Source organism: Pantherophis guttatus, chromosome 2, assembly GCF_059756535.1.
Source record: "Pantherophis guttatus breed Tessera chromosome 2, ASM5975653v1, whole genome shotgun sequence".
Classification (NCBI taxonomy): domain Eukaryota; kingdom Metazoa; phylum Chordata; class Lepidosauria; order Squamata; family Colubridae; genus Pantherophis; species Pantherophis guttatus.
This window is the reverse complement of record NC_142064.1, coordinates 129,185,290-129,211,314: the sequence shown is the minus strand read 5'-3', so window position 1 is coordinate 129,211,314 and position 26,025 is coordinate 129,185,290. Positions and strand designations below refer to the sequence as shown.

The following is a 26,025-nucleotide window of genomic DNA, read 5'->3' as shown; positions in this document are numbered from 1 at the left end:
CCACCCCCACCCCTTCCCTCCCTGTTTATTGTGCCCTTCGGTTCACATTCCATCATTTCAAACTCTAAACTCCTTTGAATAAATAGGTGGAAATATGTAAACCACAAGCACGCATTCCACAAAGATGAGAACAAGTGGCACATGTTCAGTTACTCTTTTTTAAAACAGCAAAAGAAAGCCCCGTTGTCCAAACTGTGCGTTCGAGGGAAGCTCTCACCAATACGAGACAAACTGAGTATTAGAAGTCATCTCTGCCAGAGGAGACGCGCTTACAGTTAGCCAAGAGACATTTCCCTCCCTCCCCCTCCCCAAAACACTCAACAATAGGTAGGCGCCAGAGTCAGGAGCATTACAGACCCACCAGAGATTTAAGAGAAGGCCTGGTGAAGATTCCAGTAACACAAGTTGTCCCAAGTGAAAAGGCTGGAATAATTACAGGAGAGTCGATATGCCAGCTGAGAAGCATATGAATACACAAGGGGTTGTCCCATGAGGTGGCTGATCCTCCTCTCCAAGGAGAACACTTGAATTGTGGCCTGTCTGTCCAGAATCAAGAAGCTTCTTGTTTTATTTTAGCCGATATGTCCCAATGTTTCAAGAAAGTTCAACTGAGTTGGCCTTGATAACAGATCCTGAAGAAAAAGTAGCACAGGAGTGCATGAGCAAGGCAGGAATGCCTGAGCTCCACAAGTCATCAGTCAAAAGTTGGGGATGGGTGTACATCTGAACACCAAGTAAGGAACGGTGTACAAAGTCCAAGCCCTGCCTCTGGCTTCAGTACCCATGCTCTTCAGTCACTCTGATCCCATCCCAAATTACATAAAACACCCCATTTATGGTCTCATTCCCCATTCACTTGACATTAACCCTAGACACTGTACACTCTAGGCTGCAACAATCCGTGGCATCTGGGGGGGGAAGTGGTCAATCAAGGCAGAATGGCCGTTGCAACGGTGCAATTGAAGCTCCACCCCTTTTGTACATGTGATGTCACATGCATGCTCGAAGGGAGTGGGGCTTCAATTGCTACAGCTGCCTCTTTTGACCTCCTCCCATTACACCTGCTACCGTCAGGGATGCTATTCTGCATGTGTTCTTTACTCAATTATATTCCATTTCTAACAGCCCCATTCCCAAAGTGGTTAGCACTTTGGAAAGAAGGAGAAAGGAGCTTGAGGTTAGGGAGAAACTGAAATAAGAGGGCTCACTGGGTTTCAACCATATTTGGGAATCAAGCTCAGAATGTGAACCCTCCTTCCCTCCCCCCTACTTGAAGCATACGACGAGAGTGGACCAATAGGGTTGAGCAAAAGGGTTCCACAACTGGAGTCTGGGGACTAGATTTGGCCTTTTGCAGAGATACATTGGGAGAAGCCCTTTCCTCTATTTCCCACCCACCTTTTCTCTAAATGCATTGCTTTTTAGCACATGGGCAATTTGTCATTCACTTGGACTTAGTCCATTAAGGGCAAATATCATAGGAACACTCAGTGAGAGATAGCTATATTTTAATACCAAAGAAGTACTGGAAGTGAGGATTTCCAAATGCTCTCACAATCCACGTCTTAACTCCGACAGAAATAACTTGGGTTGAGAGAAAAACTCTGAAAAAAATAGGATGTGGGGAAGTAAACTGGAGAAAAAGGAAGGTTCTCCCAATCGATATGAAACTCCTATTTCGTATTTTTTTTAAAGAAAAAAAAAGAAAAAAAATGAAATCACCCTTGGACTTACCATTTGATCAAACTATTTTATCCTCAAGAGCCAAAGTATTGAGGTGGTGAATTCTGTACTTTGCAACTTCAGATTTTAAATCTTGGTGGTGCATGTATATATTTATCGCTCAGTTTAAAAAAAAAAAAACCTGCATGAAGTAAACTAGCACATTGAAAAGACAGGCTCAGTAGAGGTACCTATATGTTTGCTACTCAATGTAGGAACAGGCCATTTTTGTTTTTTTCTTTTTTCTTTTTTTTTGCCAAAAGCAAATCATTCAACATGACGGCCCTCTTGATACAACTATTTTGAATGAGTCCTAAATTCCATCGCCTTTCTTTTGCTTCACTCACTCTCATGCCTCATGTCTTTGTTCTCCAGTTCCTCAAATAATCAATTACACATAAAATGTCAATTTCAGCCCCAAAGCTCAAGCTTTGTACTCTAGATTAAGATCATGTGATAAGAGATAATTGGCTCCGATGGATGACGGAGCTCCCTCCACAAGAGTGGAGTTCGGCAGTAACAAGAAGCCATTCCTGGGCACGTGGCAATAGAGATCAGTCATTGGTGATACCCTTGGCCCGTAGTTCCTCTTGCACCCGAGCAAGATATGTAGGATCTGGGTAGCCAAACCTGGAGGAAATGAAGACAAATGTTTATGAGTTTACCCTCCTTGACCTAAACTCTGGCAGTTTAAGTTACCCCAAAGTGGATTAACTTGGGATTCTCTGAAAGCTTCAGGAAAAATTCAGTGGACAACTTCCTTCTATTAAAATACTTACCATATTTTTCCATGTATAAGATGATATTTTTCTTTAAAATATTTACCTAAAAATGGAAGAGCATCTTATACACGGGGCCCCCCCAAGAGGAGAATCGTGGTTGCGTAACTGCCAATTCTTTGAAATATTGATTTCTGAATTTTGGGTAAGAAAAGTGGGGGAGGCGCCCTCTACATGGGGGTGTCTTATAGATGGAAAAATACAGTAACTAGCTTCTGCTGACCCCCGTTCCCTCAAATGTGTGAAGGCTTCTGGATTCGAGGCTGTGACCCCATTAACCCAAGAGGCACAAAAGAGCAGATCGGTATGAAAATTTTCCTTGAAATGATGATTTCTGTGTATGCTGGCTGTCTTCTCTACTGTGGTAAGAGATGTTATCTTACAGTAGGAAAGGCTATCCTAGAACATTTTCTAGATCAGTGTTTCTCAACTTTTGCCAACACTGAGATGTGTGGATTTCAATTCCTACAATTCTTAACAACAGCCGTGCTCTGAATCCTGCTTCATAAAGGTTTCTTGCCAAATAAACTGATGTAGAAAATTGTTCCCCAAGAAAGATACCCACAGTCAGATACTTCTGCAGGTTGATAAGAGAAAAAGCTTAGTTGGTGCATCAATCATGTAGCTGGTCTAAACAAGCAAGCAAGCAAGCAAACAAACAAACCCAGGCTCAGTTCATGCAAAAGTTCGTAATGCAACGTTGGCTAATCAAAACTTTCTTCAGCGCCAAGCACCCAATATATATTGAAAAGAATCCAATGCAAAGCAAAACAAAACAATAAAAAACAACAACAGAACAATGCAACAATGCTGGGTTAGAACAGGTTCTCATTTCCTTTCAGTCACTAAGGTCAGTTCATAATTTCTTTTAGTCTAATCTATCTCAGAAGGCTGCTGCAAAGATAAATATATAGGCAACAAATTTATATGCCACAATGATCAACTTGAAGCAAGAGAGTGAATGAAGGTACATAAACACAGGTAGTCCTCGAGTTACAAATGTAATGGAGTCTGCCCATTCCATCCGTAACTCAAGAATTTGTGGGAGTGAATCTCGTACCTTAAACGAGATCACTCCTGCTTTCGGCCATGCATTCACTAATTTAATGCATGGGCAAATGCGCAGCTCATTGTGCACATGAAGTATCTTCGGGTGGGGAAGGCCATTGGGAAGCCTAGTGAGGAAACAGGCCACAACTTCAGACATTGCAAGGCCTCCCCCCAACCCATAGATACCCCATTCTCTCTCCCCTGGGGTCCCCACAATTGCTTCCCCCACATCCTGCCATGCCGGGTGACTTACTTTATGAAGATCTGTCTCCTCTCTAGCCTGTTTCTTTGCCTGATACCTCCTTTCTCATCAGCAAGGGGCTTGATGAGGCCTCTGGCCGTGAGAAAGCAGGCCCGTAAGACCACACATGGCCTTCCGGGGTTGCTTTCTCAACGCGGAGGCCTCGTCAAGCTGATCTCTGGTGAGAAGAGAGATCCGAAAGGTTCTGCATGGCCTTCTGGGGCTGCTTTCTCATTGGCAAAGTGCTTGAGGATTGCGTCCCTGTAGGATTCGGCAGCCCTTTGCAAAAAGCCTTTGTCGGTAGGAACAGGGCTTCAGAGGGACGCGTCCGCTTCTCCCAAGCTCCGCTGGTGCCAACAAAGGCTTTTTGCAAAGGACTGCCAAAGCCTACAGGAACGCAATCTCCCTGCAGGCTTCGGCAAGGAAACGGCAAACGGAGGGAAGGCCTGAAGTCTTCCCTGTGTTTGCAAACATCCAGGCCTCAATTTGCAGAGAATAGAGGCCTAAAGTGTGAAATTACATGAGATCAATAGCACAAGATCTCGTGCTACTGATCTTGCATGATCTCGTGGCGAGTTAGGCCTCTGTTCTCTGCGAATGCAGGCAAAGAAATCGTGAGAGAGGAGAGCTTTGCAAGGTAAAGTGAGTCTCCACAGGCGAAGTGCCTGTGAAGACCTGGCGGGGGCGGGATGACTGTTGCAGAGCCTCTTTGGCTGTTCGTAACAGTGAACAACTGCCATGGTGCTGAAATATTTATAATTTCGAGACTTGTTTGTAAATGCAAGGGGTGCTTACCCCGTAACTTCAAACATTTGCTGAGGGAACGCTCATAACCCGGGGATTACCTGTATGCAAGTCAAGTTAAAAAAAATTCCTGACTGTAGCATTTCAAGAAGACCTGACAATGGAGCTGTACATCTGAAAAGCTCCTGGTGAGAATAAAGTAACCAATTATTTAGAGAGTCAGCATCAACGTCTATTCTATGAAGCTCTTGGTGATATCCAATGATATCACTAAGTTGTTTTCAATTTGTAACCTGAGATCAAATAGCATTCTTGCAGTTTATTGACTCTGGACTTTGTAGCCTGGTACCTTTTAATGCTATTGTTTGGGTTCTCACAGGACCCAAGCAGCCTAATCCCTCCCTTTGGAAGCCCCTTGGTCTAAATCCTCCCCCTTTATTTTATTCCCTCCGCTTCACAACCACAGGCACCCCAGTGTTTTTCAACCTTTGCAACACTGAGATGTGTGGATTTCGATTCCTAGAATTCTTAACAACAGCCAGTTGGCAAACCCTTACAGCTGGGGTCCCCCAGTGCAGTTGGTTTTGTGATGGATGTCGTTCCAGGTGATGACGTTGGCTCGCCCTGTGGTCATGGAGGTCCCAATAGTGAAGGTGAGCCGTTGATCAAAGGCCTTGCGGAAGAGCGCCAGAACTTTGTTGCCTTCGGGGCAGTCAGGTAAGTAAGCCACACGGGTGGTGCCTGGGTAGCGGACGCCAGGATTGGGATGTTCCACCTGCAAGAGAAAGATGAATTCTGAAAAAAAAAACCTTAACTACAAACAAGAGATGGAGGAGCTGGCCTATAGGTTGGGAAGTTAGACATGGTGCAGGTGAAATCTCCTAGACCAGGGGTATCAAACTCATGGTTTCACGTTGTCGTCACGTGATGTATCTCAACTTCCCCCCCTTCGCTAAACCAGGGGTGGGGGTGGCCAGTGCATGACGCATCTGGCCCGCAGACCGCAAGTTTGATACCCCTGTCCTAGTCCTACCCTGAGTGAAGCCTGCAACAACTTGTTGTTATAGTTGTACCTAGCTGGCTATAGTCCTTGTTTGTATTGCCATTTTCCTCCACACTACTGCCCTCAAAATATATTGGACCACAATTCCAATTGTACTCCCAAAGTCAACGCGGTCATGTAATTGAGTTAGGAGCATCTGAGTCTACAAATAGGGGAGTAGCAGGAACAGAAACAACACAAGCCGTTATTCACTTTAATAGCTTTGGTTAAGAGAGTGAAATAGAGGAAGGTCTTGCCTCTTTTTAGAAAAAAAATGGAATCCAATACAATTATGTATGAGTAATTTACAAAAGTGGCTAATTTTAATGAATATACAGTTTTTCTCAATGGATCAGTCTTACCTAACTTGGCAGGGCAGAAATTTTGGTCTACAAATCCAATGTCCCCAAATACTTGATAAAGAGGATATGTGGTTTAGAAAATGCAAAGATTGGAAAAGACAGCTAAACTATCAATCTAGCTCTTTTGTTTCCCCGTCATATATGAAACAACTCTTCAGATCTTAATCTGAAAGAAATGGAAATATGGATCTTCCATTCTAATAACAATGGTAGATTTAGATGCTAAAAGCCATGGATAGATTGCAATTTGTGGAATCAGTTGCTTTCATTCAATTTTAAAGGTCCACCAGCCACAATCTAGTGAAAAAAAAGAAAGTTGGGGAACTTGTTCTGAGAACCAGTCCTTCTTCATCTGTGATCCTAGGCCTTACTCATTTCAGCCATGTAATTTAGCTTGCAGGAGAAAGAATCAAAACAAGTTTTAATGTTGCTTTTTTAACCAATTGGTAATTCAAAATCTTCCCTATTTAGATCAAAAATTTCCGAGATTTTACTATAGATGATCATCCTTCCATAAGCTGCAGCTACAATACTGTGCCATATTTAAACTGTTCAAAGATGAGTGGCTGGAATTGCCACTGAATATTTTATTCTCTGATGTTACTAATATCAACTATCTTCTCACTTTCTATTCCCTGGGGAAATGGCCATGCAGGACTTCTTGGTTCTCCTGCTCATTTTCCCTTCCCCTTTGCATTTTATGTTCTTATCAAACTGAAAAATCTACAGCTTCACCAATCTACAAAATGCAAATACCAATAAGGCCATAGGAACAGGGTTTCTCTGAAATTTTCCCCCAGGGCATTTCCATCTGCTGTTCTTTCTCAAAAGGTATCATCCTGATAGATTATCACCTTTGGTCTGCCTCCTGATCACTTTGTCAAAAGAGTGGAAAAATATTCTGATTCAAGAATAGGCCTAAGCACTCTGAATAATCTTCAAACAACAACTCTGAATTCAAAGTTGAATTCAACTTGAATTCCAAGAATATCAAAGAAGATTTAGAATTTTTTTCATAGTAGGAACATCTGGGTCACCTTGGCCAATCTGAAAAATAGCAACTTGGGTATTGGCCACTTGTAGGGCTACTGTCTAGATTGGGAAGTTGAAAAACATCCAGGAGATGGCAAGCTGTATCTAAATTGCTATCAAGAAAGCAGGGGCATGCCCATCTAGTCTTCCAAAAACTGGGTCCCACTTGTGGGACACTTGTCGTTTTCTCCCTGGCTGCTTTCGTCTGGTGTCATCGAGTCTAATTCCAGAATGTTCATGTGACCTGCACTTGCCTAAAAGTAAGATAGAGAATTTATTCTGAGTAACTTATCCAATCAACTCAGCAAGAAAAGAAAAAAAAAGCTCAGTGAATGAATTATACCCGGGTTATCATTTTCACAGTTTCATCCAAGGCAATAACTAAATTTGGTCATGTTTCAACTAATGCCCCTGCGTATTCTTGAATATTACTTTTTTTGTGGCAGCATATATCCTAAATATAGATACTAACCCTTTTTAAAACGAAAATATTGACTCTATAAAGATTTCCTTATCCTCCAGCAGAATCCCATGACGTTTGACAGCAAGAATATTATGGTTTAAGTGGAGGCATTTCTTCCGCAAGGGGATGAATGGAATCTAGGCCATTCACATGGCTTTTTTAAACTGTAGAGAAGGAAGTGCAGATTTCAGGAATCCTTGCAACTGATTTTGCAGGCTCAAGTAGCTTCAAGGCTTGAATTGCAAGCTGCCTCACTACCTAAGAAATCCTTCTGCAATTCCAGGAATTTTGAAGAACAGTTGGCAATATGGAATGTAGGCCACTCTTTAGTTCCTGGCAGATTTATTTCTTACCTGGATGTCACACCTTTTCTTCCCAGAGCTGAAGGTGGCAAGCCTGCTATGCTTTTCACTTTCTCCCACCCGGCCATTTTGTTCTCACAACTACCTGCTTTGTGAAGAGGATATGACTGTCCCACAATCACCTAGGGAGTGCTCAGCCTGAGTTTTTTCAGTCCTAATCTGACACAGACATCACTATGCCCCGCCAGCTTTCATAAAAAGCTTTCACGCATCTTTTTTTATTTGCACATAGGAGTCTCCCCCCACCTGCCAACCATAAATTTCCGGCCTCTGGTTTTCAATTTGTCTCCTTTTACTTACAGAAGACTCTAAAAGCATCAAGCAAACATCACAGTTAGCAAAATGGCACCTTTTATTTCCTGATAAGTAACTGCTTTCTCCATTTACTGTCTGCTGATCCTGCTCTCCTTCAAGAAGGGCAAACCATTCACAAACAAGGAAATAATTTTTCTCACAACTCATGCTTCCTTCACCCTCGCATATGCACCGTTTTTCTAGAGAGGTCCAAAAAATCAGCAAAGCCAGGATTAAAAAGTTCTACATTTTAAAAAATTAAGATTATATCAACTAAACATCAGTATTAATCATTGTCATCTGTTTGGTTAACCCATGGCATGTTAAATATTGCCATTTTTAAAGGAACCAGATTGTGCATATGACACAGACCAGGAAGCTATGACACTAGACCAGCTAGTTTAGTCTAATGGGAGTTGGTGAGTTCTAGTCCCATTTTAGCCATGAAGGCCAGATGGATGACCTTGGGCCAGTCGTTCTCTCTCTCAGCCCCTCACACTTCACAGGGCTGCTGTTGGTGGAAAAATAGGAGTAAGGTGTATTGGATATGTTCACCGCCTTATTTGTAAAAATAATAAAGGCAGGATATAAATAAATGAATAAAAATAAAATTAAGGTTTTTCTGCCAGTTATCATTTTACTGGTCCTCACAAAGGACCAGTAAATGAAGAATCCTTCAGGGATTATTTTAAGTGACTTCAGTGTGGTCTGACAGTGACTTTCCTTGGCTAATCTTTAAAAAAAAAAAAAAAACACCCTAAACAAGCTCGGATCTGATTAATTCCGAGATGGAAAATCCCACCTCTGTAGGCTAAACTAGGAAATTGAAAAAGAAAAGAAAAAAAAAGCAGAAAAAAGCACTTTCGTATACTGTAGGTTGCTGAAACCCCCCCACCACCACCCAGTCATGAATCCCCTCTATTTTACTTTAATCTGTTACATCATTTTCCACAATTAATGCCTACAGATTTAGAGTTTTCGGGAAGACATGAAAGGATGGCTTAAAGGCCTACTTTTGAACCCTATCGTGTTTTAATGCGATCTTATCCAATCTTCTGCCTCTCAGTGTGTTGAGATTACGGTAGGATTCTTAAAATCCTCAGCCAGAATGGCCAATTGACCACCTCTTTACAAGTCTACTCAGAACAAAATGCCGTTGCCATTTAATCTGCTTCCTCTCAATAGGATGGCAAGAAGGTAGGGAAATAATCATTGAAGCCTATGGTTGAAAGGGACCTTGAAGGCTTCTAGTTCAACTCTCTACCTGGGGCAAAAATCCTCAGATCAAGCCAGTTCAATGGTTTTCCAACCTTTGTTTGAAAATCTCCAAAGATGGAGCACTCATGACTCTGGGAGCCAGGCTGTTCAATGGCTTAACATTTGATAATAATTAATAGTCACAGTCAGGAACTTCCACCTTATTTCAAGTTTGGATCTCTCGCTATAAAACTTCCACCCACTGGTTTCTTATCTTATCTTCAGATGCTCTTGAAAATAAATCCATACTCTCTGATCTGTGACATCCCTTCATGTTTCGGAAGATTGTTATCAAGTCTCCCTTTATCCTTCTCTTCTGTAAGCTAAACATATCAAGTTTCTTTAACCATTCTTTAGCCTTCAAGCCACTCACCATCTGTGTCTTTCTGTGCACTTTACATTATCTTGTATTAGGGTGACCAAAACTGGACACAGTATTCCAGATTCAGTGCAATACAGAGCAGAACTAACACTTCTTGTTATCTCAACATTTTATTCCTGTTGTTGTGGCCCAAGATTGCACTGACCCTTTTGGTAGCTGCAGCACACCGGTGGCTCATGCTTGGTTTTGTGATGCAGCAAGATACTCAGAGTCTTCTCACGAGCACCACTGCCAAGCCAAGAACTGCTTATCTTTTATCTGGGCATCTATTTTTTCCTACCTAAGGGCAGAACCTTACATTTGTCAACACTGAATACCGTTTTGTTGGATAAGGTCCAATTTTGAAGTCATGAAGATGTGTTCACTAAAGAAGATGGCCAACGTTAATTTACATGCCTAACAAAACATCCCACTCTAGATTCAACCCAATGCCATTCCTGAATTCTTTTCAAGCCCCTCCCCCCCCCGACCGCACACACACACACACACACACACATATTCACCATTTACTCCTATTTTTGGTGTAGGAATAAAACCACTGTATTTGAGGTTACCAAATGTGATGGAAACTTGTCCTGACACCGTATGTTCTCTCCTGCAGCTTGAAAGTCATAATAAATTTCTATGTAGAGCAGGAATTTAAAGTAAACAGACCTGATACTACAGATGGCTTGCCAGCTTTCTTTTGGGGCCCCGAGAATTAGGCCAGAGAAGATGAGACTGGATACTTCAGCCTTTTTTTGTTTACATGAAATGGAATTGAGTGGTTAAAATGGGTGCTCCTATGCCTTGGAGAGTTTTAATCCTCTCTTAAAAATAAACATTTCTGTCTTCCCAATGTATTGTGGCCATGTCCACTGGTGGCACACAACCCTTGCATTGCCATATAAAACCTGGTGTCATTCTGGTGTAGGGGATGTTGTTATATATGTCCAACTCAATTTTTGATAGAACTTTCCAGCCATTTGTGACCAGGGCCATTTTGCTCTTTTCTCAATTCTCTACCTATCCTTTGTTTTCTCCAGTTTGGTGCCAACCCGTAAGTCCAATGCTGGGGGAATAGAGAACAGCAGCTCCTAATGCCATATGCAGCCTTTGACCTCATCTGAAAACCTTTCAGGAAAGAAAATAACTCGGCCTCAAGTTAGAGGTGCTTAGAAGGAAGAGAAGAGGGAGTCATAGAGAGAGAAAAAGTGGGCGAGTCCTACTGTTTTTTTGCTGTAATTCTAACTATTGCTCACTTTAGTTTCAATGTGCCCTCAAACAAATTCCCTAAGAGGGAAGACAGCAGGGGTGAAATGCTACCGGTTCGCTACAGTTCGGGCAAACCGGTAGCAGCGGCAGCGTGAGGCTCTGCCCACCCACCCAGACGTCACTTCCTGGTTTTAACTAGGAAGTAACCTGTTTTTAACCCTGTGCATGCGCAGAAGGCTTTGCGCAGAGGGTCCAAAATTGGACATGAAAATGGTACATGCACTTCTGAACCGGTAGGGAAGGTAAGTAGATTTCACCTCTGGAACACAGTCCTTAAGAGTGAGAAAGGATTCCTGCTTCTGACTTTGGCCTAGCTAGCCCTACATGGGAGCTGAGGGTTCTGGAAGATGTAGTTTAGCACAGCTGGAAGCTTCCAGAACAGGGAAGATGACCCTGTGAAGACCATTTCCAAACAACAGAAAGAGGAAAAGAGGAACCCAACTTACTCCTTGTATGCCAGGTGGGAAGACATACTGGATTATGATGGTGCCATATTTCTCGTAACCAGGAAGCAGAAGACTTGAGTCCTTGGAGACTAGCATGCGTCCATTCTCCGGCTGGTTCCCTACCAGCTGCCCATAGAAACGGCCACACATTGGGCAGGCTTTCTTGACCTGCAAGGCCCGGGTGATGCAGTCCTCACAGAAGGAGTGCTTGCATTTCTCCAAAGTCTTAATGTTCTGGATCTCCCCCAAACAAATGGGGCACTGGCTGTCCTGTTCCTCCTCCCCTCCCCTTGAGCAGCTGGCCATCCCTCCACTGCCACTTACTACTCTTGGCCCAGAGGTCTGCTGCCCTCGGGATATCAAGGCAGCTCCTCGACGGTGGAGCTCTACAGCTCCGTGTTCTCGGCTCTTCTCCATCAAGGCCATGCAGCCCATCAGCTCACTCTGACGCTGAGCCTTCTTCAATTCCTTCTCTGTTTCCTTGAGCAGTGCTTTGAGAGCCTTTCGAGCCAGGTAAAGGCCATTGCTTGGTCCATGGGCAGGCATAGTAATCTGCAGCACATAGATCTCGGATGTCTCACCATCGATCAGAACACCAACTTTATTCTCCTCTTTCAACTTGACCAATTTGGCAGGACTTTCCTTGGTCAGGAAGTCCCAGACGTGCTTATTTACCGTGAGCCTATTTTTAGTGGTGCCTCCACAAGCGGCCATCCTGGATAAAACAAATGATACTGAAAAGAGAGAGAGAGAAAGAGAAAGAGAATCAAAGTCACAGAAGTGGTTCCAGGCAGAAATACAGATGGATACACTCAGACAGAATCCCATGTTGGGTTACTTTATCTCTATTGGCTAGAAGAGTCAAGGACTTGGATGGTTTCATTGTTTTGGGGGGAAATATTTTTGCTTTTGTTGAGCATCGCAACCCCCATTATCAAATCCTGAAGCATTTCGAATTCAGACTGTTTACATTCAGTACGTCCATCCTACATAAACAAGAGTTCATATATGCCCCTCTGTCAAACTCTTGAAGAAATCACAAATCTAAGAGACTGAGGAAAAATGACTCTGACCAACCAGGAAGGTATTGGTCCCCAAACTATACATTCTGGATTAAGTTGGTTTAGGTCTTTCATTTTTTTTCCTCCTGGTTAAAATGGTGCAGCTCTAATCCTACCCATTTGAAGATCCTAATTTGGCCAAAACTGATTGTGATTACATTTTATTATTAAGTTGGGTGAAATAGGGCCAAAAAGAATAATCTATTTTTTCAGCTCTCTCTGAATTTCTAAGTAGACTAACAAATGGCCCATTATCAACTGCAAGAATGGCTTTTTAAAAATAAACCAGTGGATTGTGTATATGTGAGCAGAATCAGAATTACCATACCTGCTTCTCACATTGGAGGGAAGAAAAAGACTTTATTAACACAATCGCTAATTGTGTGAATGTCACCTTATCTTCTTTAGCCCAAGCAGTAAAATTCTTGAGCAGAGACTTATACTGCATGACTGGCAAACATGCCAGTCTGGATATTGCTAAATTTATCATTCCTAGTATCCCTTGTTATTGGCTCTATAGACCCAGTTTGTTAGAATCCACAGTTCAGCAACATCTAGACAGCGTTTCCTACAAGACTGAGAAGCTAGTTGTAAACATCTGAATGGACTTAATTGACAGACCAATCTACTCTTACATAATATGGATTCTTTCTTGTTTCATCACCTTACACACTCCTCTGCATATATGAAGACAGAAGATAATTAACATTTGACTCAGGGGCGGGTTTTAAAATCCGTTGTTACTGATTCACTCATGGGCGCTCACACACGACGCTTCTGCGCATGAGCAGAAGCGTCCAGGCTGGTGGGCGGAGCCTCCCACCACTGCCGCTACCGGTTCGCTCAATCCAGGCGAACTAGTAGCAACCCACCACTGAATTGACCAGAAATCTAATTTATACCTGGTCAATCCTAGTTTATTTAGCTCAGTGGTCAATAACAAAGTGCTTTTCAATATCTTGGACAAAAACCTCTAGATTTTTTTTTTTTTTTGTCGGATTTCCAAAATCCAAACCTGGAATTTTATTTTATTTCTGAATGCAAAGCATGGATGCTACTGAGCTACATTCTCTTACAAGATGGTGGGCTAAGCATAAAGCTCTTGCATTTTGCCTGGACTGCCAGAAATTCCTGCACTTATAAGCAATCAGTGAGAAATCTATGAATGTTTTCAATTTAAACCTCAACTTACAAGGCAGAAAATCAGTCCATCTCTCATTTCAACTATCTTTCAAAGATAAAAAAAAATTCAAATGATTAAAGGGTAAACATTCCTGTACAAAAAAAAAAATCTGAAATAAGGAGTATCTCCGAGGATCACCTAAGACCAAAAGAAATCTACAGCCAGACTGTGTATTACAAAATTCTGCCCCTGAGCCAGTATTTTGCAAGAGACTTTGGGACATCTTAGTAGAACACTGCAAGTAATCAGAGCCCACTAGCAGCCCATGATGAGTAAAAGGAAAGAAAAAAAGAATTAAAAGCCTCTGGGGAGATATAGTCTAAGAGAGGAGCCTGGGGAGATTAATAGATGAAAGCCTAATTGGGCTGAGTAAAAGAGATACAGTAGATGCAACATAATCAGGGGGCTTAGTAAAATCCCAAATGTTTGCCTTTTGGAGACAAGTTCCAAAGAGTTCAGTGAGCCTTATACAACAGTTACTAAGCTTCTATTAAGGGAGTCCTTTTTTTAAAAAGCTGATCCTTTACACTAAGCATTTACTTTTCAAGCACATGTGTTGGTATTTTTTTATTTTATTATTTATTAAATTTATATGCTGCCCATTTCACTATCCAAAGCGATTTTAGGGATTCTTATCTACAAATGACTTAAACAGCTGAAGTACCAAATAGGAAAACATGTCCTTTTTTATAGCACATAGGTAATGCTGGAATTTGCCTCCACTTTACATAAACAGCATACAGTTCTGAGATTTCCTGTTGTTTCCCCATCCAAATGCTAAGCAACCCTGACCCTCTGAGCTTGCCAGCTCTTGCCTAAACAAATTCATGAAAATTCACCCTATTGATGGCACTGAGTTTTCACGGCTGGGCATTAGTTCTGCTAAGTTTTTCTGCAAGCTATTGCTATGAAATGCAGATGGGAAAGCATTCTATCCTGCTCCTATATTTCCCTAGAGATACCTGGCTGGGGAAATAAAATACAGCACTAACCTAAGCAGATCACTGATCAGCTTCAACATGGCTCTTTTTTTGCTCCCAACAAGACACCAAGCTACACCCTAGCCCAGCAGCTATACACATAAGGGCTTTATTACAACCTTGGGGAACTACCCTAAAATGATTGCATGGAGAGTGTCAAAGGTTACAATTTGCAGCAGACATCTTTTTTTGCATGATGACACTAATTTACCTGAAGTCATTACAGCAAGAAAGGGGATTTTAAATTTGCATCAAAATACTATGTTAATTACTAGTTACACAGGCTCCTCCTTCTTTTCCTTGCATTTTCTGTACTTCGGGATTTCTGAGAACAATTTCCCTTCCAACAGTGACTTAGAACAACTTTCATCTTTGAGTTATCAGAAGCTCCTCCTAGAAATGGTGATTAAGAAAGCAACCAGGACTGCCTTTTTAAAGACACAAACGGAAATTAATTTTGCTCCCAAAATACTCTGGTAGTTACAACATTTGGGAATTAAAACACCCCACCCATCCCAATCCTTGTCCAACTGGGTATGGAAAACAATCGCCTTGTCAAGGCCAGCTATGCGGGGAGGGGGGGGGGTGTTTAGGGTCTGTGGAAACGCCAGCTGTCCCTTATAAAGAAGGGAAAAGGACCAGATGCAACGCCACAAAGGCAGATGCACCAGGCCTCTGGAGGGGGGGAGCCGGTAAGCTTGCTTCGTCGCCACCGCCTTAAATTCCTACCTAGGATAAGCGGGAGCCTTCTAAGGACGAGCGACGATCCCCAGCAATGCAAGAAAGGGACCAGCTTCCTTCTTCCAGTCTCGAGGCTTTAAACGCTCCGGGGATGTGGCAAAGGCGGCTCGCTACTCTTGGAGCGTAAACCCTTCGCAAGGAGGAGGAGCAGGAGCAGCAGCGAGAGGGCAAGCGCTCCCCGCTCGGGCGACAAAAGAGGCACCCAACCCCGCCGCGCGTCACCTTTGGAGAGGGCGCGACGCCACCGCAATACCGTACCTGGGGAGCCCATGAGAGAGGCTGGGATCGAAGATCGGCCGGATGTGGGAGTTCAGCTGAGCTGCGAATCAGAAACTGCAAAAGGGAGAGGAGAAGAGAGGAGGCGGGTTAAATCGAGGCTGTGCCGAGGAGGCGGCGCGGGGAGGAGGGAGGAGAGGGCGTGCGTATATTTATAGTTGGCGCGGAGGAGCTCTGCTGTGGGAACCCGGGTGCGACCCTTCGCCCGAAGATGCCTCTTTTCGGCTTTTCCCTCCCGCGTACCCTCGTCGGGTAAATGAAACGTCTGCAAGCGAACCACCAAGCTTAGAAAACACAATGGACCTCACAGCTCAATCCTGAGTTGCAAATATTGCCTCCGATTGGCACTTTTCCTGAATGTGAGCGAAGAGACCAGGCATTGCCCTAAAGGGGAGAAAAATCCCCCTTTTCCTGTTTCCATGTAACGCAGTAAATGGGTTTCAAGTGTGAGCTTGTTCCTGGTACAAGCCTGGTCAAGCGCTTTCAAGGTAGCTTGTGCCTGGTAAAAAGCTACATAGCATAGATTGCTTCATTGACCCCTTGGGCTGGCTGGATCTGTGGAGGAATATGGACTTAAATCAAATCCCAAACACTTTCCGTTCGGTTTTATTCTACTACAATATTTCTCTTCAAGATCCTCCAGGAGGCTGTGGAGCTAATAACAACTAGCATTACAATGAGTACATCGGAATGGAGCCAAGTACTCTTGGCCATCTCTTCCACATCTGTTTTCATTCTGTGTAACCCAAGGCCGGGCTTTTGAATGAAGCAGGACTAAGCCAGGAGGTCACGGCTGACTCAAAGTGAATGTGTTGGAATTCATACTAGCCAATCACAGGATGATTTCTTGAATAAGCCATAGTTAGGCATATTGCATTAAACCATGATTTATAGATCACCACACTATGCTAAATTAAAACCAAATGGGTGATCTAATCACAGCATATGTTGACTTCCATGTACCCATGACTCCTCTTTGCAATAAGTAGGCATTTTTAATGAAGGAATTTACCACAGAAAATCTGTTGTTTTTTAAATTTGGAAATTAAGTAGAAGCTACCAAATGTGTTCATGATGCCAAATTATTTGGATAGTGTATGATTGGTACATTGCAAAGAAACAACAAGGAGCTCCACAGAATCTCTTTAAATTGGGGAGCGGCACATGGGATTCAGTGTAGGAAATTTACAGTGCAAAGGTGAAACAATGCTTCCTGGGACAATAAACTTTCTAAATTATACATAGCTGGATGCTGATGGGGTAAAAGCTAGTCCTGACTGGCCCAAAAAATCTTTTTAAGAGTCAAGGTATACAACTGGAACAAAAGTTCAAATGAGTGTGTTCACTATGAACAGGGCAAGTTCCTTGTTTTCATTAGGAAAGCAACTGAAAATAAAAAGGTGAAAACAATAGTACTACACTGTATACAGTTTTAGTTGCCATATTTCTAAATTGGGACTGTAGGTCTGGGGAAAAAATCAGCCAGTTCTGTGAGAAAGGATTGTACATTCTTTTTTAAGGACTGGGAAAAAAATGGGAAGGAGGAATATTGCTAAAATTTGTCAAACATGCAATTGTGCAAACTGTGGATGGGAACCACTTTGCTCCCTTTCACATGAAATTAAAAGCCAGTCAGCTAATTATTCAGAAGGGGCAAAATTGGGTAGAGTTAAAGCAAAGTCCTTTAGAGGGAAAAGGTTTCCAATCCAAACCTTGAATGTTACAGAGCATCTTGTGGCCACTCACATTGCATCATATTCTCATCAAGGGTTGAGTTGTTCCAGAAATAGTTACAATAGTGGGTGCAACCAGTCACAAGACACATTTTTTTTAGGCTGCAAACTTGACAGTTTGCTCCTTGCAATCCCCGCAGCCTCCAGGGATGTTCCCTAGTGATCCTGATGTAGTATATTTCCCTCCCTCTCTCCTTTTTCTTCCCTAGCACATGGGCACTCTTCCAAAAAAACACTGGACAACAGCAGATTTCCATCATTTTAACTTTTAAGAATGCCCATGGTCCCAGAGCATTCCTATAAATAAAGGTAAGCTGGTGCTTTGATTTCCAGAATGCACTTCCTGTCCAATGGAAAGAATCCATTAAAAGCTAAGGCAGGGAGGCTAGTGGGATTCAAGAGTAGTCTTGGGCGTCACACCATGATCTCAAATTCCAGTCTCTGGAAATTTTAGTCGCCTACCTAGCTTTTTGGGTAAATCCATGAAGAATTAATTTCATCAGTGGTTACCAATTGGAATGACTGTAAATGTACTTTATAGGTAGCATCAGAGGCAGTGTTGTCTCAATATGCCAGCCATAATTTGTCTTTATGAGAAGAAACTGCCAAACTGATCAAGAGCAATAGCTGCTCTTATGATTTTAATTTGCAAACTGAAACCTATAATGCAAACAGAATGTCTCTCTACAAATCCTTTTTCTGCTCTGATGAGCAGAACAGTACGGAAAGCAAAACACATCATGGAAAGGCCCTGCATAGATGTGACTTCTATGGATCCTATAGAATCCTCCACAAGTTGCTTGTATGGGTTAATGCAAAAGCATCTCCTTCATTGGGTACCTTGATAGTGGGAAGCAGTCAGGGAAAAGTAGACTCAGAAAAACAATTTTATCTGACATCCTTCCCAGGGTTTCCCTTCATTCCTTTACTGGGTGGTCTAAAAGACCACACCATGTTATGATGACTCTCCAGGGAATTTGTTCTTGGCCACAATAGTCTCAAAGTCCTTCCATGGCTGCCTTATCAATATTACTATTCAACTTCTCAGAATTTATTTTAGAAACTGGATTTGGGCATCTCCAAGTCAAATGAAGTTTGGATTGCAGGAGGCAAGATGGAACAAGAGTGATTGCTCAACAACAAAGCAACCTATGTGGTGAAATTGTGTCTCTCTGCAATAAAGGCCCTTTGGATGCCTTTGGTCCTTGTACTCCGTATACATTCAGGAGTGTCAAAATCCCATGTGATATTAAATCCTGACAAATAGGTTAAAGGAACTTACTGATTTGTATAATGATTAAATCCAGCTTCTCTAATTTGGCACTGTTCTGAAGTGTTTTATTATAAAGGCCTGTCAGCTCCCCATCAGCATGCCAAAGTGGCCAGGAGGGTGAAAAGTTGCAAGCCAATATATAGTTGGGACAGCACCCGATTTGGGAAAGCTGATCATAAATAATTAAAGGACTCTTAATTACTAGACAAGAATTTAGGCCAAAAGGTAATGGGGGGAGGGGAGAGACCATAAAAAGTAACTCTTCCGTTTACCTTATACCATAAATATAATGAAGAACAAAGAGCTTGTAAAGTATTTTTGGTGGTGTATTATCTAAGAGTGAACTTCTCTTAAATGGTACCACTTATGTTGCCTTCACCTGAAGTGGCACCTCCACATAGGTGTTATTTAAGTGCTGGGAATAACTGTTTTATCACCCAGAGATAATTAGGTTTCAAAGATGGTATTCAGCACTCCAGCCCAATCCAGGATGAGGGAAATTAATGATAGAGCAGAGTGGAAGGCTCTCTAAGATCACCTTTCCACCATTCCAAAGCACCTCCAGCATTACCTTCACTTTGTATGCTTCAGGACGTTATATTGTGACAGATGGATTTCACATGGATGTTTGACCAGCAGATGGCCTTACTGCATAAGAGCAGCAGGAAGGTGCTGAAAGGTTCTATGAACAGAAACAGGGCATTAATAGCCCAGTTGGTTGCTGGTTCGGACTAAGAAAACGTATTTGTCACAGAACTATCATGGGGATGATCTTGAAAGTTACAGAGCGCCATGAGTGTGTATCTATATTCCTTGATCTGAAACTTGACTTCAGAAGTTGTGGATGCTCCAACACCGGACGTTTTAAGTAGAGATTGGATAACCATTTGTCTGGAATGGTGCCTGAACAGGGGGTTGGACTAGAAGATCTGCAAGATCCCTTCCAAATCTGTTATTCTGTTAACCCTCCAGGTGTGTTGGCATTCAGAAACTCTGGAAATTCTGGAGGGCATCAGATATATTAGTATATGATATATAGTCTACCATATAGAGCTGCTGCCAGCTAAATGGAATGGCAGCCTAAGTTAAATAAGGGCTCATAATAAAAGCCTGAGTCTCTGACTGGCTATGCACATCTCACTAAATGAAAACCAAATATAATTTAGTGTAATGTGCACAGCCATTCAAAGTCTCAGTCTTAACAGTTGGGTACGGACAATCTATGTAACCAAGTCAATTAAAAACTTAGCACTCTTTTTTTGTACAACATATTAAACTGGCAAATGTTTACTTTGGTAAGTTTTTGTGCGTCAGCATACAGGTAGTCCTCAACTTACAACAGTTTCCGTTGTAACTTTGAGGTGACCATTCAAAGTTACAACGGCACTGAAAAATGTGACTTATGATTATTTTTCACAGTTACGACCTTTGTTGCCATCCCCATGATTATGTGATCCAAATTCAGATGCTTGGCAACTGGTTCATATTTATGACCTTTGCTGTATCCCAAGGTCATGTGATCCCCTTTTGCAACCTTCTGACAACTAAAGTCAACGGGGAAGCCAGATTCACATAACAACTAGGTTACTAATTTATCAACTGCAGTGATTCACTTAATAACTGTGGCAAGAAAGGTCATAAAATGGGGCAAAACTCAACAAATGTCTCATTTAATAACAAAAATGTTGGGCTCAATTGTGGTTGTAAGTCGAGGACTACCTGTGTTATGTAAATCAAGCCGCCCTGAGTCTCCGGAGAAGGGCGGCATATAAATCAATTTTTTTAAAAAAATCCAGAAAATAGTTAACTCAATAACCCAGGTAAACAGAAAACCCACTGTGTTGCTTAAACAGCCAGCATACTTTGTAAACTCTGATTTATAATTTAGCAAGTTAAGCAAATAGTATTTATTCAGTAGACTATAGTTCAGCAAACCATAGCTTAAGTCAATGTATAAATCTAGTCTCACTAAAGTTCATCCTAAAATGAATGTCAACATGGCTTAAGCAAAGTCTGGAAAATACTTTGGTGGCAGAGGCACCTTCTCAATATATGCAAATATGGACAACTGTGGGGGCAGATAACAATGTCATTTAATAAATGCCAGAACTTACATATAACAGGAAACAAGTACATAACTGTGGCTTTTACATGGTGATGTTACCACACCTGAGCTATCATTTTGGCATAGTTGTGGTTTATTCCAAATGCTGCTAAAGTTTTGCATTTCCCAAATATTCTCCTTGAGGTGGAATGTACTCTCACCTTATACAACTTGTTTGGGATGGCAGATCAGTGCTTACATTCTTATAAATGCTGCAAAAATGTTCCTAGTAATTGCAAATGTATAATTCATTATTTGAATAATGATAAGCAGATACTGTACTGTATATGTGGTCATCCAGATGGGAATTGATTGCAAAATGGTTTAACAAAAATACACATATTCTACATTCATAGCGGGCATATGTCAAAAAAGTCAAGATGGTGACTGTGACAGACTATTCAAGCCCCAATCCCTTTTTACATAGTCTTGTGTATGACATTTATAAAGCAGGTGGAAGCTGCAACTGTGCAAACGTAACTGCTATTTTGACTATTTTGACTTTGCACTGTGAATGCCTCATCCATAATTTGAGCCCAGCTTCAGGAATTTCAACAAAGAGAACCATACCAATTAATCATCTATCAGTTCAGCTATCAGTCTTGACTCCATTTCAAACAGGTGAATCACCTTTTATACTTTTGAAAGATAGCATGTATTTATTAATCCATACAGTATATCCTGACAAATCAGATTTAAGAATAGTTGCAAAGGAGCCACACAGATCAAATGAGTAGGAAAAAAAAAGATAGAAATGTACACCCATAATATTGCTGGGTATCAGGCAAACATCATTCATTCTCATTCTCATTCTCATTCTCATTCTCATTCTCTCTCTCTCCCTCTCTCTCTCTCTCTCTCACACACACACACACACACACACACTTCAGGAGGATTTCTAAGAACTTGCCTTGGAATGTAAGACACTCAGCAGAATCCAAAATGTAGTTTCTGTAATTCTCAATCATCATATTTGTACATATCTCTGACTGCACCAATTAATGTACTTAAAAATCAGCCCTATCTATCTAATGATTAGCCCAAAAGGGTAAGGAATAGAATCCAATGTTTATATAAGTGACATTTAAATAATTCTAGAGGCTGCTGGGTTCCTCAATGAAATCTGAAGTGGGAAAATTTATCTGAATGGTAGGTGTTGATTGTTCCAGTCTTGTCATTGCAGTATGCAGCCACAGGAAAATATTAGATGCTTTTCAGCTCTTATGCAGTGGTAATGAAGTTCCTCAAACCTGGCCTGGATGGGGCATCAAAATATATGCAAATGAAATATGCTTTAGGCAGTTTTGGAGATATCAGCATATATAGCTCTTTGTGTGGCACAGAAGTTGATGCTAAAATGGCAGAGTAGCTAAAAATAAGATAAACAAAACACAGCCAGCCACAAGCCAACAGTTCAAAAAATAAAAAAATGTTTCTTTTCGGTTGATTCTAACTAACAACACTTTTTATAAGATATATACCAGTATATATAAAATGGGATGTCCTTTCTGATCTGGTCATACTTGCTCAAAATCAAACTTGCTTTTAGTTCGATTTACTTCCTCTTAAAAATATACACATTTTTAAACAAATTACAATTGCAAATAAATTATCTGGCCCATAAACATGTTAACAGGCTGCCTGTTCATACACTGTTCATACCCTGCATGTCAGCATATAAAATATATTTCTTCCAGTTTAGCAAAAGCTTTTTTGATGGAAAACCATTTCATTTGCCGCAAGAGAACGGGTACTTCCAGAGTTAGTTCTGTGCAAACAACTTTGTATATAGAAAAAGACATAGCTTAATCTATTTTACGAATTGCTCAAGAAATGCAAACATTTACATAGCAGATCTTTGACTCGAAAGCAGCTGGATTGTCTTCCATTTTGGAGCTAGACAAGGTCCCAATTCTCCTAGACAGAATTCCTCACCTTGTCATGTACTGAGAGGACAGCCACTGCATTGTTTTCTTGTCCTGGAAAATCCCTTCCCTTGTTATTGCTACTGGATAGCGGGTACGGGGGCAGACAACAGAGTGGGTGACAAAACATGGTTTGCCAGCTGAGTTTTCTCTAATACAGAGCTTTCATTAGAGATCAAACTATTCTTCTTTGGTGCTGTAGTACAGGTGTCCTATACTACAAATCCTGGGTCTGTGGTATTTGCAGTCAAACATTTGAAAGGTATAAAGTTGCCTGTGCTCTGGAACAATGCAGTGTCCACTTGTGGAACTAACTCAGACAAATAAAAACATAGCAATCAGTTATTTGGATGGGAGTGATTCTTTAAAACTAAAGCAGCCTACACAGTCACCTGCATTTGGCACTGAATCCACTGTAACAACCCTGTTTCTAAAGCCCTCCACCTTCCCAGTTCAACTCCACCTCAAGATAATTTGACAGCGACAAAACATATAGCTTCTGCTTAGTTACAAAAGGCATGCATCTCTACACAACAAATGCAACCTCAACTCCAACCGCAAACCTAATTCCTGTCTACACTATTTCCTCAAATCATCAAGATGGAGGGAGGGGAGGGCGAGGTGCTAACTCTCCAGAATTCAGTACCCTTTGTGAACACATTACAGACAGCCTTTCAGACATGCTTTAACAAACCCGGCCCAGTCAGTGAGAAAGTCCTCAGCTTGGAAATGTAGTCTGTTTTGTCAAGGAAGAAAAGGAAAATTCAGCAATGCATCTCTTTGCTTACCCTGGCTAGAGCTGACCTCTATTCTTATCATCATTAAGCTCTGCTCGCTATTGGACCCTTAACTAAAAAAACAATGTGACCTTGGGCAACACCAGGCCTTCTTTACATTTCAAGGAATCTCACCTGTATTATAATCATCATCATCATGATGAAAAATATCTTTTGGATATCATCCCTGGAAAAGAGGAGGAAGGCAAGCTTTTGCACGGCACAGAACTTGTTATTGTGTGGTTGGGAATTAATGCAATAGTTGTAGGGAGGTAGAAAAAACATTGATAGGTGGGCTATTTGCGACTGGGATAGATGTTAATTCTTTTCAAAAAAAATTTTTCCTCCCCCTCCCCTTCAATTTGAAGAGAAAAGCTGCTAGTTACAATAGAGGAGAATATGAATATGTGGTTGTGTGTTGGTATATGTGTGTGTGTGTATGCATGCATGTATGTATGTATATATGTCAAGGTTGAACATTGGCAGTCTCTGAGCTTGGCTGTCATTTTACAGGCATTTCAGTAACTTTTTAACTGCATTCAGTGCTAAAAAGATTACATGGCATAGCAATGAAACATCTACAAAATGAAAGCCAAGCTCAGAGACCATCAACAAGAAACAAAACTGCCAGGTTTTTACAAAGCTATTCAATAGCAGCAATGAAAGACTAGGCCCAATAGCCTTGGAGTCACAAGGAGAGATGTGGAACAAAGAGAGAAGGAGGGGGCTTGGGACGAGAAATAATGGCTTGAGGAAAAAGGGCCCTCTGGGGAGGGAAATCTGTCAAATGTCTTTGCCACACTCCTGATCCCTGTCACATCTATATTTTCCTTATCTCCCACATATCCCAGAGATACCTGCCAAAACCCCAACCCCCATTTACTAGGACTTCTCCACCACCTTCAAGAGCCTCATATGAAGCACAGCAGTGGAGGCTGAACATTTTCTCCCATCCCTTAATACAAGGATTGAAAAGGTGGGCATTTAAATTCATGCTTGCTTGACCAATAATGCTGCAAAAAAATAATCCTTCTGCCATCCTGAGAGCAGGGGGGGGGGGGCAACCTTTGCTCACCTGCCAGCTTGCCTGCACGGTTTTAGGAGGCTTGACAGGTAGATCCATAGACATCTCTGTGGGTAAATCCTTACCTAAAATACCCCGGTGTGTGTATATATGCTGTCTGTGCACGTATTTCCCCTAAAAGACCTCCCTCAGTAAAACAAGCTATCATGCCTCCCCCTCCTCCATTAACACATAAACCATCCTTTAGGCAACACCCCTGCTGCAAAGCCAGCTGACAACACACAAAGAAGGGACTGACTGCTGCAGCTGCTGTGGCGGTTGCCTGAATATGCAGATGGCCTCTGATCAATGCGCCACATTAGGATGATGATGATGATGATGATGATCACCCTTTAAAAAAAAAAAAAAAAAACTCAAAATGAAAAGGAGAGCCATCCGACCAACCGCGCTGGAGCAAAGCCCACCACTCTCTTTTGCTCGCGCCCCATTTCCCCCCCCCACTTATTCCTCATGCTCCCAGACTATTTTTTTTTTGTTGTTGTTAATAAGGCACCCCTTATTTTGCAACCGGCGCTCCCCAGCACGGCACCCACCATAGCGGAACAGCCAAGGGTGGCAGGAACGGTCCGTCCATCGAAGCTGCAGCTGCTGCGTGCGAAGACGACGTTGGGGCAAAAAAAAAAAAAAAAAAAAGGAGGTGGTGGTGGTGAAAGACGGGATTGGAGGGGGGGGGCAGGCGAGTGAGGCAACGAGGGCTCCGAGGCTTGAGCAAACGGGGCTGACGAGGCGACCTATGGCGCGTCCGGGAACGCGTGCCGGTGCCGCCGTTCTGCTCAAGGTCTCCCTCCCCGCCAAGCAGCGGTAGCAGCAGCCATCGCCGGGCGCGTCACGTGGCGCCGCTTGTTGCTGGCATGACGGCCATAGCCATAGCAACCACGCGCCGGGATGGCGAGAGGAGCGAGCGCGGGGTACTTGTAGGCGACGAGCGAGGAGCAGCGGCGGCGGCTTCGGCTTCGGCTTGCTTTCTCTTGGCGCAAAGACGAGGCCGCGGCCTCGCGGTTCCTTCCCCCTCCCGCCCACCTTCTCCTTTCCCGCGTTCTTCTTGCTTTGGTTGCCATTTGAGAGGCTGGAGGGAGGGGGGAAAATCCAAGTTGGGGTTCAGCAGGGACCTCTCGGCCTCGAGCGGCGGCTATTCCGGAATTAGGCCGTTCCCGTTCAGGTTCTCCTCCTCCCCGGCTTGCTTGAAAGCAAATGAAGCGGGGTGGCTTCGTAGGTCAAGTGCAATGAAGTTCCAGTGGCGCTTGGTTGGGTTTTCACGTTTTATAGCTAAGCGGCGCAGATCTCCTTTAGAGACCTGTGCTGGGTGGGAGGGGGACACACACACACACACACACACACACACACAGAGAGAGAGAGAGAAATCGATCGCATTGTGGTCCCATGTAGCTTGTGCTTTATGGAGTGCTAAAATGATCGGAACCTTTAAGAACAGCCAATTAATTACATTAATTAATTAGAT

The 26,025-nt window shown here is 42.4% G+C and overlaps 1 protein-coding gene across 4 annotated transcripts; it reads right to left on the bottom strand.

The window, feature by feature from the left end:
* Positions 1 to 140: 140 nt before the first annotated feature.
* DTX3 (deltex E3 ubiquitin ligase 3) lies at positions 141 to 25,782 on the bottom strand. 4 transcript variants are annotated; one of them, XM_034419208.3, is made up of 6 exons: positions 25,100 to 25,584; positions 24,805 to 24,896; positions 15,654 to 15,728; positions 11,431 to 12,164; positions 5,094 to 5,311; positions 141 to 2,352 (listed from the first exon to the last, which is right to left on the bottom strand). In XM_034419208.3, the coding sequence occupies exons 3-6, from the start codon at positions 15,664 to 15,666 to the stop codon at positions 2,277 to 2,279; spliced, it is 1,041 nt and encodes a 346-aa protein (XP_034275099.1). In that variant the 5' UTR covers positions 15,667 to 15,728; positions 24,805 to 24,896; positions 25,100 to 25,584; the 3' UTR covers positions 141 to 2,276. The 4 variants fall into 4 exon arrangements, 3 of the variants coding, with proteins under 3 accessions (XP_034275099.1, XP_034275098.1, XP_034275101.1); XR_015732395.1 differs by lacking the exons at positions 24,805 to 24,896; positions 25,100 to 25,584 and having other exon boundaries at positions 141 to 632; positions 1,735 to 2,352; positions 15,384 to 15,728; XM_034419207.3 differs by lacking the exon at positions 24,805 to 24,896 and having other exon boundaries at positions 25,100 to 25,782.
* Positions 25,783 to 26,025: the final 243 nt, after the last annotated feature.

Coding starts and splice junctions, on each gene's coding strand:
- DTX3 (XM_034419207.3), bottom strand. Junction 5,312..11,430: donor TCCCACCTGGCATACAAGGA/GTAAGTTGGGTT, acceptor TTTCTCTTGCAG/GTGGAACATCCCAATCCTGG. Junction 2,353..5,093: donor TGCACTGGGGGACCCCAGCT/GTAAGGGTTTGC, acceptor CATTTCCTCCAG/GTTTGGCTACCCAGATCCTA.